Genomic DNA, 15,558 nt, shown 5'->3' on the forward strand with positions numbered 1-15,558 from the left:
TAGGGACTTTTTCTTTGTATCTATCATGTAGTAACCCAAATATCTACTGTTTGTTTGTTATCTAATTCTGTGTGATTATTTAGTTGGTAAATAAATAATTAAGCCAATTTTTAAATCGCTGATTCAGGATTTAGGCTAGGATTCGTGCGGATATCCAAGGGTTTGCGACGTTCAGTAATGAGGACCGATGAGGTAATAAAAACAATTCATTAATAAGCAACTGTTTTGATAAGATATTAAAATACCTGATAAGTTATATTCGGGAAATTGACATTCCATAAACAACATTTTTCCGTGGTGCCCCGACTTCCTAGTTAAAGTTTTATATGATTAGTTTAATCACGTAATAATAATTGCACATAGAGAATTGATTTGATAAATAAGTTTCACATTTAATGATAGTCACAGACACGACAACACAAAATAATTCAATGAAATAAAACAACTAAATTGACAAGGTTTCAAGGTTAGAATCAAGAAAAATACACATTCTATCAAATCTATTTAATAAAATCTACAACTTTCCAAATCAAATCATGAACATCTAAAGGGTGCATATTTGTATTCAATCAAATCCAAATTCCTAATCAAAATAAAATACACATTTTAAAATGTTAATCTGATTATACACATGTCTCGAGAGGAAAATAACTCAAGTAGGCCTATTTTTTTTTTGTAATATTTCATACAAACATGATTTCATGCGACATCAACAAAAACACAAATTCTCAGTCCAAAACATGTCAGAACAGAACAGCCTCCCTCTATTATCTAATTGTAGTTCCAGTGTCCTGGAAAATGTAGAAGGTCTTATCTGTTCCTGTGTGTTCCCTCTCTTATCTTCCCTCGTGTGAATGTTTTCCTGTGTGTTCCCTCTCGTATCTTCCCTCGTGTGAATGTTTTCCTGTGTGTTCCCTCTCTTATCTTCCCTCATGTGTTTTCAGATTCCCTAACTGGGTCAAACATTTGCTGATTCGGGAACATTTTTTTGCAACTTTTTGGGGATTTTCTATTGGTCAAATTCTGATAAGTCCCTCCCCGTTTCGTTCTGTTTGCTTCCGTTTAAGAAATACTTTGGAATGAATACACCCCAGGGGTTGGAACCAAAATGTTACAATTGTTTCGTTCTGAACAAAACAACTATTTGTTTTATATAAATATAGCTAAATATATTTTTATTTTTTTTACATTTCGCTCTTTTTCATTCCGCACCAATCAGTGTGGACAGAGCAGCTTGCTAGTTGTTTACATGCGTGATGGACAGACAAGTGTAGAGCGTAAGATGCCACATACATTTTGCAGGCGGCGAGAGAGGGAGGAGCAGGCTTGTCTTGAAGCGCCTAGCGTCTTGTTATGACATGAATTATACCTACGGAGGAGGAGGAAGAAGAGGAGGAGCAGGCTTGTCTTGAAGCGCCTAGCGTCTTGTTATGACATGAATTATACCTACGGAGGAGGAGGAAGAGGAGGAGGAGGCTTGAAGAGCTCAGCATCTTGTTGTTTGAAGACGATAATAATAAGATACGATACGTTTACATGGCGTTTTTTTTATGTATATTTTTTCCTTTATTCGATTTTTATTTTTATTTTAATAACTTTTTCTCACCAATTTCGTGGTATCCAATTGGTAGTTACAGTCTTGTCCCATCGCTGCAACTCCCGTACGGACTCGGCGAATGTCGAGAGCCGTGCGTCCTCCGAAACACAACCCAGCCAAGCCGCACTGCTTCTTGACACAATGCCCATCCAACCCGGAAGCACCAATGTGGTGGAGTAAACACCGTACACCTGGCAACCGTGTCGGCGTGCATTACGCCCGGCCCGCCACAGGAGTCGATAGGGCGCGATGGGACAACAATATCCCTGCCGGCCAAACCCTCCACTAACCCGGACGATGCTGGGCCAAACCCTCCGCTAACCCGGACGATGCTGGGCCAAACCCTCCGCTAACCCGGACGATGCTGGGCCAAACCCTCCACTAACCCGGACGATGCTGGGCCAAACCCTCCGCTAACCCGGACGATGCTGGGCCAAACCCTCCCCTAAGCCGGACGATGCTGGGCCAAACCCTCCCCTAAGCCGGACGATGCTGGGCCAAACCCTCCCCTAACCCCGATGATGCTGGGCCAAACCCCCCCTTAACCCGGACGATGCTGGGCCAAACCCTACCATAACCCGGACGATGCTGGGCCAAACCCTCCCCTAAGCCGGACGATGCTGGGCCAAACCCTCCCCTAACCCGGACGATGCTGGGCCAAACCCTCCCCTAACCCTGACGATGCTGGGCCAAACTCTCCCCTAACCTGGACGATGCTGGGCCAATTGTGCGCCGCCCCATTGTTCTCCCGGTCATGGCCGAATGCGAGCCTGGACTAGAACCAGTTTCTCTAGTGACACAGCTAGCACTGAGACAGAACCTGGACTAGAACCAGGATCTCTAGTGACACAGCTAGCACTGAGACAGAGCCTGGACTAGAACCAGGGTCTCTAGTGACACAGCTAGCACTGAGACAGAACCTGGACTAGAACCAGGATCTCTAGTGACACAGCTAGCACTGAGACAGAGCCTGGACAAGAACCAGGATCTCTAGTGACACAGCTACCACTGAGACAGAGCCTGGACTAGAACCAGGGTCTCTAGTGACACAGCTAGCACTGAGACAGAGCCTGGACTAGAACCAGGATCTCTAGTGACACAGTTCACACTGAGACAGAGCCTGGACTAGAACCAGGATCTCTAGTGACACAGCTAGCCCTGAGACAGAGCCTGGACTAGAACCAGGATCTCTAGTGACACAGCTAGCCTTGAGACAGAAGTTACACTGAGACAGAACCTGGACTAGAACCAGGATCTCTAGTGACACAGCTCGCACTGAGACAGAGCCTGGACGAGAACCAGGATCTATAGTGGCACAGCTCACACTGAGACAGAGCCTGGACTAGAACCAGGATCTCTAGTTACACTGAGACAGAACCTGGACTAGAACCAGGGTCTCTAGTGACACAGCTACCACTGAGACAGAGCCTGGACTAGAACCAGGATCTCTAGTGACACTGAGACAGAACCTGGACTAGAACCAGGATCTCTAGTGACATAGCTCGCACTGAGACAGAACCTGGACTAGAACCAGGATCTCTAGTGACACTGAGACAGAGCCTGGACTAGAACCAGGATCTCTAGTGACACTGAGACAGAACCTGGACTAGAACCAGGATCTCTAGTGACACTGAGACAGAACCTGGACTAGAACCAGGATCTCTAGTGACACTGAGACAGAACCTGGACTAGAACCAGGATCTCTAGTGACACTGAGACAGAACCTGGACTAGAACCAGGATCTCTAGTGACACTGAGACAGAGCCTGGACTAGAACCAGGATGTCTTAGACGCTATGCCACTCTGGAGGCCCTGTTGGCGTTTTTTTGTGGGACTGATAAAAAAAATGTCTGGAACTTAAAGTTCCCAGTGTTTCCAGATTTCTATGAACTATGACCTGTAATTACTTATAATATGAGTGAAATACTTTCCTTCCAATCTTTTTTTATTTATTAAGTATGTTAAAAGCAGGTTTTCTGTGTTGGAATAGTGAGGGCGTACCCCAACAACAGAAAGGTGTGGGCGTACCCCAACAACAGAAAGGTGTGGGTCATACCCCAACAACAGAAAGCAGTGGGCGTACCCCAACAACAGAAAGGTGTGGGCGTACCCCAACAACAGAATGGTGTGGGCGTACCCCAACAACAGAAAGGTGTGGACGTACCCCAACAACAGAAAGGTGTGGTCGTACCCCAACAACAGAAAGGTGTGGACGTACCCCAACAACAGAGAGGTGTGGGGCGTACCCCAACAACAGAATAGTGTGGGCGTACCCCAACAACAGAATAGTGTGGGCGTACCCCAACAACAGAAAGGTGTGGGGCGTACCCCAACAACAGAATAGTGTGGGCGTACCCCAACAACAGAAAGGTGTGGGCGTACCCCAACAACAGAAAGGTGTGGGAGTACCCCAACAACAGAAAGGTGTGGGGCGTACCCCAACAACAGAATGGTGTGGTTCGTACCCCAACAACAGAATGGTGTGGTTCGTACCCCAACAACAGAAAGGTGTGGGGCGTACCCCAACAACAGAAAGGTGTGGGGCGTACCCCAACAACAGAAAGGTGTGGGCGTACTCCAACAACAGAATGGTGTGGTTCGTACCCCAAAAACAGAAGCTCATCCTCTGCAGGGAGATAACGTGTTCTATGAGGAAATAGTATTTTTAAAACAGTCTGTTTGAGATACAAGTTTGAGGGTCAATTTATGCTTTGGCCACAAATATGAGTATAGGATGTCTCAACATTATTTCGATGAGTTAATTAACTTCTACATGATATCATAATGATAGTTTAACCAGGTTTCTAGGATATATAGTATATTCTAGAATTCATCCATGACTTCATAATGATATTTTAACAGAATATTAACTTTTTCAAGTTAGATTTTCACAGGACAGTTACTTTAAAATAACGTTATTAACCGGTTACCATACTTTAAAAATAACGGTTCTGTTTCAAAAAACTGTCGAGATCACTTTCTTTCTTTCTTTCCCGGTTCAGTTTGTTTCTTCATTTTTTCTGTTCCTACGCGGTTTTCTGTTCTGTTCTCCGAACCGTTTCCAACTCCTGGGGTCATTGTTAAAACCGAGTGTGTTTTCTCATGCCTTTTCAGGTTTACTAACTGGGTAAAATCCTTTCCACACTGCGGACAATGGAACGACTTCTCTCCTGTGTGTATTTTCTCATGCCTTTTCAGGTTTCCTATCTGGGTAAAACCCTTTCCACACTGGGAACATTGGAAAGGTTTCTCTCTTGTGTGTGTCCTTTTATGGTCTTTCAGGTTCCCTAACCGTGTAAAACCCTTTCCACACTGGGTGCATTGGAAAGGTTTCTTTCCCGTGTGTAATTTTTCATGTTTGTTTAGGTTCCCTAACTTGGTAAAATTCTTTCCACACATAGAGCAATGGTAAGCTGTCTCCCACGTGTGTGTCCTTTCATGCTCCTTCAGGCTCCCTAACCTTTTAAAACTACTTCCACACTTGGAACATTGGAAAGGCTTCTCTCCGGTGTGGGTTCTCTCGTGCTTTTTCAGGTTCCCTAACCATGTAAAATTCTTTCCACACTGGGAACATTGGAAGGGCTTCTCTCCTGTGTGTACTCTTTGATGGTCCTTCAGGTTCCCTAACCGTGTAAAACCTTTCCCACACTGAGAGCATTGGAAAGGTTTCTCTCCGGTGTGTAATTGTTTGTGTTTTTTTAGGTTCCCTAACTTGGTAAAATTCTTTCCACACAGAGAGCAATGGTAAGATGTCTCCCCTGTGTGTGCCCTTTCATGCACCTTCAAGCTCCCTAACTGTGTAAAACTCTTTCCACAATGGGAGCATTGGAACGGCTTTTCTCCTGTGTGTGTTCTCTCGTGCTTTTTCAGGCTCCCTAACAGGGTAAAACCCTTTCCACACTGGGAACATTGGTAACGCTTCTCTCCTGTGTGTATTATTTTATGTTCGTTCAGGCTCCGTAACCGTGTAAAACTCTTTCCACACTGGGAACATTGGAAAGGCTTCTCTCCTGTATGTACTCTTTTGTGATCCTTCAGGTTCCCTAGCCGTGTAAAACCCTTCCCACACTGGGAGCATTGGAAAGGCTTCTCACCTGTGTGTAATTCTGTATGTTTTATTAGGTTCCTTAACTTGGTAAAATCTTTTCCACACAGGGAGCAATGGTAAGATGTCTCCCCTGTGTGTATCCTTTCATGCTCCTTCAAGCTCCCTAACTGTGTAAAACTCTTTACACACTGGGAGCATTGGAACGGTTTCTCTCCTGTGTGTGTTCTCTCATGCTTTTTCAGGTTCCCTAACCACCTAAAGCCCTTTTCACACCGGGAGCATTGGAAAGGCTTCTCTCCTGTGTGTATAATTTTATGTTCTTTCAGGCTCCCTAACCGTGTAAAACTCTTTCCACATTGGGAACATTGGAACGGTTTCTCTCCTGTGTGTATTCTCTCATGCCTTTTCAGGTTCCCTAACCGTGTAAAACTCTTTCCACATTGGGAACATTGTGAAGTCTTCTCTCCTGTGTCTGTTCTATCATGACTTTTCAGCTTCCATAACCACTTAAAACTCTTTTTACACTGGGACCAGTGATGTCGTCTCGCTGGTTTGGGCGTCTCTGGGTCTGGTTCCTCTGAAGGACTCTTCCTGCTGTCAGAGTGAGAGTCTGGTATCTCTCCTGCCAAAGACAAACAGAGTATTTGGTTAAACAGAGAGACCTAAATTATAAAACTGTTTACTCCGTACTAGACCAACATAAAACTGTACATTTGGATTCTGTTGATTGCCGGTAGTTGATTGGTTGATTCTGTTGATTACCGGTAGTTGATTGGTTGATTTTGTTGATTGCTGGTAGTTGATTGGTTGATTCTGTTGATTGGACCTAAATGAAACCTCCACATTATAAAACTGTCTTTCCTATTGAGGTTAAATCCAGACTAGATCGCTCAATATAAAATAGCAAATTTGCATCCTGGATGCTGATTGGTTGATAGCATTAGTTATTCACGACAATTCATGGGTAATGGCTGTTAACAGTTCCATTTGAATTATCCCTACACATTCACTGTCCCACAGCCCAACCAGGCAATATATAAACTAATCTTTACTGTCCCACAGCCCAACCAGGCAATATATAAACTAATCTCCACTGTCCCACAGCCCAACCAGGCAATATATAAACTAATCTCTACTGTCCCACAGCCCAGCCAGGCAATTTATATACTAATCTCCACTGTCCCACAGCCCAGCCAGGCAATTTATAAACTAATCTCCACTGTCCCACTGTCCAGCCAGGCAATTTATAAACTAATCTCCACTGTCCCACAGCCAAGCAAGGCAATTTATAAACTAATCTCCGCTGTCCAGCCAGGCAATTCATAAACTAATCTCCACTGTCCCACAGCCCTGCCAGGCAATTTATAAACTAATCTCCACTGGCCCACAGCCCAGCCAGGCAATATATAAACTAATCTCCACTGTCCCACAGCCCAGCCAGGTATTTATAAACTAATCTCAATTGTCCAGCCAGGCAATTTATAAACGAATCTCCACTGTCCCACAGCCCAGCCAGGCAATATATAAACTAATCTCCACTGTCCCACAGCCCAGCCAGGCAATTTATAAACTAATCTCCACTGTCCCACAGCCCAGCCAGGCAATATATAAACTAATCTCCACTCTCCCACAGCCCAACCAGGCAATATATAAACTAATCTCCACTGTCCCACAGCCAAGCCAGGCAATTTATAAACTAATCTCCACTGTCCCACAGCCCTGCCAAGCAATTCATAAACTAATCTCCACTGTCCCACAGCCAAGCCAGGCAATTCATAAACTAATCTCCACTGTCCCACAGCCCTGCCAGGCAATTTATAAACTAATCTCCACTGTCCAGTCAGGCAATATATAAACTAATCTCCACTGTCCCACAGCCCTGCCAGGCAGTTTATAAACTAATCTCCACTGTCCCACAGCCAAGCCAGGCAATATATAAACTAATCTCCACTGTCCCACAGCCCAGCCAGGCAATATATAAACCAATCTCCACTGTCCCACAGCCCTGTCAGGCAATTTATAAACTAATCTCAATTGTCCAGCCAGGCAATTTATAAACGAATCTCCACTGTCCCACAGCCCAGCCAGGCAATATATAAACTAATCTCCACTGTCCCACAGCCCAGCCAGGCAATTTATAAACTAATCTCCACTCTCCCACAGCCCAACCAGGCAATATATAAACTAATATCCACTGTCCCACAGCCCAGCCAGGCAATTTATAAACTAATCTCCACTGTCCCACAGCCCTGCCAAGCAATTTATAAACTAATCTCCACTGTCCAGTCAGGCAATATATAAACTAATCTCCACTGTCCCACAGCCCTGCCAGGCAGTTTATAAACTAATCTCCACTGTCCCACAGCCAAGCCAGGCAATATATAAACTAATCTCCACTGTCCCACAGCCCAGCCAGGCAATATATAAACTAATCTCCACTGTCCCACAGCCAAGCCAGGCAATATATAAACTAATCTCCACTGTCCCACAGCCCAGCCAGGCAATTTATAAACGAATCTCCACTGTCCCACAGCCCAGCCAGGCAATATATAAACTAATCTCCACTGTCCCACAGCCCAGCCAGGCAATATATAAACTAATCTCCACTGTCCCACAGCCCAACCAGGCAATATATAAACTAATCTCCACTGTCCCACAGCCCAACCAGGCAATTTATAAACTAATCTCCACTGTCCCACAGCCCAACCAGGCAATTCATAAACTAATCTCCACTATCCCACAGCCCAGCCAGGCAATTTATAAACTAATCTCCACTGTCCCACAGCCCAGCCAGGCAATATATAAACTAATCTCCACTCTCCCACAGCCCAACCAGGCAATATATAAACTAATATCCACTGTCCCACAGCCCAGCCAGGCAATTTATAAACTAATCTCCACTGTCCCACAGCCCTGCCAAGCAATTCATAAACTAATCTCCACTGTCCCACAGCCAAGCCAGGCAATTCATAAACTTATCTCCACTGTCCCACAGCCCTGCCAGGCAATTTATAAACTAATCTCCACTGTCCAGTCAGGCAATATATAAACTAATCTCCACTGTCCCACAGCCCTGCCAGGCAGTTTATAAACTAATCTCCACTGTCCCACAGCCAAGCCAGGCAATAAATAAACTAATCTCCACTGTCCCACAGCCCAGCCAGGCAATATATAAACTAATCTCCACTGTCCCACAGCCAAGCCAGGCAATATATAAACTAATCTCCACTGTCCCACAGCCCAACCAGGCAATTCATAAACTAATCTCTACTGTCCCACAGCCCAACCAGGCAATATATAAACTAATCTCCACTGTCCCACAGCCCAACCAGGCAATATATAAACTAATCTCCACTGTCCCACAGCCCAACCAGGCAATATATAAACTAATCTCCACTGTCCTACAGCCCAACCAGGCAAAATATAAACTAATCTCCACTGTCCAACAGCCCAAGCCAGGCAATTTATAAACTAATCTCCACTGTCCCACAGCCCAACCAAGCAATTTATAAACTAATCTCCACTGTCCCACAGCCCTGCCAGGCAATATATAAACTAATCTCCACTGTCCCACACCCCAACCAGGCAATATATAAACTAATCTCCACTGTCCAGCCAGGCAATATATAAACTAATCTCCACTATCCCACAGCCCAACCAGGCAATATATAAACTAATCTCCACTGTCCAGCCAGGCAATATATAAAGTAATCTCCACTGTCCAGCCAGGCAATATATAAACTAATCTCCACTGTCCCACAGCCAAGCCAGGCAATATATAAACTAATCTCCACTGTCCCACAGCCCAGCCAGGCAATATATAAACTAATCTCCACTGTCCCACAGCCAAGCCAGGCAATATATAAACTAATCTCCACTGTCCCACAGCCCAGCCAGGCAATTTATAAACGAATCTCCACTGTCCCACAGCCCAGCCAGGCAATATATAAACTAATCTCCACTGTCCCACAGCCCAGCCAGGCAATATATAAACTAATCTCCACTGTCCCACAGCCCAACCAGGCAATATATAAACTAATCTCCACTGTCCCACAGCCCAACCAGGCAATTTATAAACTAATCTCCACTGTCCCACAGCCCAACCAGGCAATTCATAAACTAATCTCCACTATCCCACAGCCCAGCCAGGCAATTTATAAACTAATCTCCACTGTCCCACAGCCCAGCCAGGCAATATATAAACTAATCTCCACTCTCCCACAGCCCAACCAGGCAATATATAAACTAATATCCACTGTCCCACAGCCCAGCCAGGCAATTTATAAACTAATCTCCACTGTCCCACAGCCCTGCCAAGCAATTCATAAACTAATCTCCACTGTCCCACAGCCAAGCCAGGCAATTCATAAACTTATCTCCACTGTCCCACAGCCCTGCCAGGCAATTTATAAACTAATCTCCACTGTCCAGTCAGGCAATATATAAACTAATCTCCACTGTCCCACAGCCCTGCCAGGCAGTTTATAAACTAATCTCCACTGTCCCACAGCCAAGCCAGGCAATAAATAAACTAATCTCCACTGTCCCACAGCCCAGCCAGGCAATATATAAACTAATCTCCACTGTCCCACAGCCAAGCCAGGCAATATATAAACTAATCTCCACTGTCCCACAGCCCAACCAGGCAATTCATAAACTAATCTCTACTGTCCCACAGCCCAACCAGGCAATATATAAACTAATCTCCACTGTCCCACAGCCCAACCAGGCAATATATAAACTAATCTCCACTGTCCCACAGCCCAACCAGGCAATATATAAACTAATCTCCACTGTCCTACAGCCCAACCAGGCAAAATATAAACTAATCTCCACTGTCCAACAGCCCAAGCCAGGCAATTTATAAACTAATCTCCACTGTCCCACAGCCCAACCAAGCAATTTATAAACTAATCTCCACTGTCCCACAGCCCTGCCAGGCAATATATAAACTAATCTCCACTGTCCCACACCCCAACCAGGCAATATATAAACTAATCTCCACTGTCCAGCCAGGCAATATATAAACTAATCTCCACTATCCCACAGCCCAACCAGGCAATATATAAACTAATCTCCACTGTCCAGCCAGGCAATATATAAAGTAATCTCCACTGTCCAGCCAGGCAATATATAAACTAATCTCCACTGTCCCACAGCCCAGCCAGGCAAATTATAAACTAATCTCCACTGTCCCACAGCCCAGCCAGGCAATTCATAAACTAATCTCCACTGTCCCACAGCCCAGCCAGGCAATTTATAAACTAATCTCCACTGTCCCACAGCCCAACCAGGCAATTTATAAACTAATCTCCACTGTCCCACAGCCCAGCCAGGCAATATATAAATTAATCTCCACTATCCCAAAGCCCAACCAGGCAATATATAAACTAATCTCCACTGTCCCACAGCCCAACCAGGCAATTCATAAACTAATCTCCACTATCCCTCAGCCCAACAAGGCAATTCATAAACTAATCTCCACTGTCCCACAGCCCAGCCAGGCAATATATAAACTAATCTCCACTGTCCCACAGCCCAACCAGGCAATTTATAAACTAATCTCTACTGTCCCACAGCCCAACCAGGCAATATATAAACTAATCTCTACTGTCCCACAGCCCAGCCAGGCAATATATAAACTAATCTCTACTGTCCCACAGCCAAGCCAGGCAATTTATAAACTAATATCCACTGTCCCACAGCCCAACCAGGCAATATATAAACTAATCTCCACTGTCCCACAGCCCAAACAGGCAATATTAAAACTCATCTCCACTGTCCCACAGCCCAGCCAGGCAATTTATAAACTAATCTCAACTGTCCAGCCAGGCAATTTATAAACTAATCTCCACTGTCCCACAGCCCAGCCAGGCAATATATAAACTAATCTCCACTGTCCCACAGCCCAGCCAGGCAATATATAAACTAATCTCCACTGTCCCACAGCCCAACCAGGCAATTTATAAACTAATCTCAACTGTCCAGCCAGGCAATTTATAAACTAATCTCCACTCTCCCACAGCCCAACCAGGCAATATATAAACTAATCTCCACTGTCCCACAGCCCAGCCAGGCAATTTATAAACGAATCTCCACTGTCCCACAGCCCAGCCAGGCAATTTATAAACTAATCTCCACTGTCCCACAGCCCAGCCAAGCAATTCATAAACTAATCTCCACTGTCCCACAGCCCAACCAGGCAATTTATAAACTAATCTCCACTGTCCCACAGCCCAGCCAGGCAATATATAAACTAATCTCCACTGTCCCACAGCCAAGCCAGGCAATATATAAACTAATCTCTACTGTCCCACACCCCAGCCAGGCAATATATAAACTAATCTCCACTGTCCAGTCAGGCAATATATAAACTAATCTCCACTGTCCCACAGCCAAACCAGGCAATATATAAACTAATCTCCACTGTCCCACAGCCCAAACAGGCAATATATAAACTAATCTCCACTGTCGTACAGCCCAACCAGGCAATATATAAACTAATCTCCACTGTCCCACAGCCCAACCAGGCAATATATAAACTAATCTCCACTGTCCCACAGCCCAACAAGGCAATATATAAACTAATCTCCACTGTTCCACAGCCCAACCAGGCAATATATAAACTAATCTCCACTATCCCACAGCCCAACCAGGCAATATATAAACTAATCTCCACTGTCCCACAGCCCTGCCAGGCAATATATAAACTAATCTCCACTGTCCCACAGCCCAACCAGGCAATTTATAAACTAATCTCTACTGTCCCACAGCCCAACCAGGCAATATATAAACTAATCTCCACTGTCTAGCCAGGCAATTCATAAACTAATCTCCACTGTCCCACAGCCCAACCAGGCAATATATAAACTAATCTCCACTGTCCCACAGCCCAAACAGGCAATATATAAACTAATCTCCACTGTCGTACAGCCCAACCAGGCAATATATAAACTAATCTCCACTGTCCCACAGCCCAACCAGGCAATATATAAACTAATCTCCACTGTCCCACAGCCCAACAAGGCAATATATAAACTAATCTCCACTGTTCCACAGCCCAACCAGGCAATATATAAACTAATCTCCACTATCCCACAGCCCAACCAGGCAATATATAAACTAATCTCCACTGTCCCACAGCCCTGCCAGGCAATATATAAACTAATCTCCACTGTCCCACAGCCCAACCAGGCAATTTATAAACTAATCTCTACTGTCCCACAGCCCAACCAGGCAATATATAAACTAATCGCCACTGTCTAGCCAGGCAATTCATAAACTAATCTCCACTGTCCCACAGCCCAACCAGGCAATTTATAAACTAATCTCAACTGTCCAGCCAGGCAATTTATAAACTAATCTCCACTGTCCCACAGCCCTGCCAAGCAATTCATAAACTCATCTCCACTGTCCCACAGCCCTGCCAGGCAATTTATAAACTAATCTCTACTGTCCCACTGTCCAGCCAGGCAATTTATAAACCAATCTCCACTGTCCCACAGCCAAGCCAGGCAATATATAAACTAATCTCTACTGTCCCACACCCCAGCCAGGCAATTTATAAACTAATCTCCACTGTCCCACAGCCCAGCCATGCAGTTTATAAACTAACCTCCACTGTCACACAGCCAAGCCAGGCAATATATAAACTAATCTCCACTGTCCCACAGCCCAGCCAGGCAATTTATATACTAATCTCCACTGTCCCACAGCCCAGCCAGGCAATTTATAAACTAATCTCCACTGTCCCACTGTCCAGCCAGGCAATTTATAAACTAATCTCCACTGTCCCACAGCCAAGCCAGGCAATATATAAACTAATCTCCACTGTCCCACAGCCAAGCCAGGCAATTTATAAACTAATCTCCACTGTCCCACAGCCAAGCCAGGCAATTTATAAACTAATCTCCACTGTCCCGCAGCCCAACCAGGCAATATATAAACTAATCTCCACTGTCCCATAGCCCAACCAGGCAATATATAAACTAATCTCCACTGTCCCATAGCCCAACCAGGCAATATATAAACTAATCTCCACTGTCCCACAGCCCAACCAGGCAATATATAAACTAATCTCCACTGTCCCACAGTCCAAGCCAGGCAAATTATAAACTAATCTCCACTGTCCCACAGCCCAGCCAGGCAATATATAAACTAATCTCCACTGTCCCACAGCCCAGCCAAGCAATTTATAAACTAATCTCCACTGTCCCACAGCCCAACCAGGCAATATATAAACTAATCTCCACTGTCCCACAGCCAAACCAGGCAATATATAAACTAATCTCCACTGTCCCACAGCCCAAACAGGCAATATATAAACTAATCTCCACTGTCGTACAGCCCAACCAGGCAATATATAAACTAATCTCCACTGTCCCACAGCCCAACCAGGCAATATATAAACTAATCTCCACTGTCCCACAGCCCAACAAGGCAATTTATAAACTAATCTCCACTGTTCCACAGCCCAACCAGGCAATATATAAACTAATCTCCACTATCCCACAGCCCAACCAGGCAATATATAAACTAATCTCCACTGTCCCACAGCCCTGCCAGGCAATATATAAACTAATCTCCACTGTCCCACAGCCCAACCAGGCAATTTATAAACTAATCTCTACTGTCCCACAGCCCAACCAGGCAATATATAAACTAATCTCCACTGTCTAGCCAGGCAATTCATAAACTAATCTCCACTGTCCCACAGCCCAACCAGGCAATTTATAAACTAATCTCCACTGTCCCACAGCCCAACCAGGCAATATTAAAACTCATCTCCACTGTCCCACAGCCCAGCCAGGCAATTTATAAACTAATCTCAACTGTCCAGCCAGGCAATTTATAAACTAATCTCCACTGTCCCACAGCCCAGCCAGGCAATATATAAACTAATCTCCACTGTCCCACAGCCCAGCCAGGCAATATATAAACTAATCTCCACTGTCCCACAGCCCAACCAGGCAATTTATAAACTAATCTCAACTGTCCAGCCAGGCAATTTATAAACTAATCTCCACTCTCCCACAGCCCACCTAGGCAATATATAAACTAATCTCCACTGTCCCACAGCCCAGCCAGGCAATTTATAAACGAATCTCCACTGTCCCACAGCCCAGCCAGGCAATTTATAAACTAATCTCCACTGTCCCACAGCCCAGCCAAGCAATTCATAAACTAATCTCCACTGTCCCACAGCCCAACCAGGCAATTTATAAACTAATCTCCACTGTCCCACAGCCCAGCCAGGCAATATATAAACTAATCTCCACTGTCCCACAGCCAAGCCAGGCAATATATAAACTAATCTCTACTGTCCCACACCCCAGCCAGGCAATATATAAACTAATCTCCACTGTCCAGTCAGGCAATATATAAACTAATCTCCACTGTCCCACAGCCAAACCAGGCAATATATAAACTAATCTCCACTGTCCCACAGCCCAAACAGGCAATATATAAACTAATCTTCACTGTCCCACAGCCCAACCAGGCAATATATAAACTAATCTCCACTGTCCCACAGCCCAACAAGGCAATATATAAACTAATCTCCACTGTTCCACAGCCCAACCAGGCAATTCATAAACTAATCTCCACTGTCCCACAGCCCAACCAAGCAATTTATAAACTAATCTCCACTGTCCCACAGCCCAACCAGGCAATATATAAACTAATCTCCACTGTCCCACAGCCCAACCAGGCAATATATAAACTAATCTCCACTGTCCCACAGCCCAGCCAGGCAATATATAAACTAATCTCCACTGTCCCAAAGCCCAGCCAGGCAATTCATCTCCACTGTCCCACAGCCAAGCCAGGCAATATATAAACTAATCTCCACTGTCCCACAGCCCAACCAGGCAATATATAAACTAATCTCCACTGTCCCACAGCCCAGCCAGGC

The 15,558-nt window shown here is 44.9% G+C and overlaps 1 protein-coding gene across 1 annotated transcript in view; it reads right to left on the bottom strand.

The window, feature by feature from the left end:
- Positions 1 to 371: 371 nt before the first annotated feature.
- LOC129839829 (oocyte zinc finger protein XlCOF6-like) overlaps positions 372 to 15,558 on the bottom strand; it is a 36,089-nt gene continuing 20,902 nt past the window's right edge. The window contains exon 2 of the mRNA XM_055907496.1: positions 372 to 6,267. Coding sequence (XP_055763471.1) covers positions 4,571 to 6,267 — 1,697 coding nt within the window. The 3' untranslated portion in view covers positions 372 to 4,570. The remainder of the gene's footprint in view (positions 6,268 to 15,558) is intronic.

Source organism: Salvelinus fontinalis, chromosome 40 (genome assembly GCF_029448725.1).
Source record: "Salvelinus fontinalis isolate EN_2023a chromosome 40, ASM2944872v1, whole genome shotgun sequence".
NCBI classification, from domain to species: Eukaryota; Metazoa; Chordata; class Actinopteri; order Salmoniformes; family Salmonidae; genus Salvelinus; species Salvelinus fontinalis.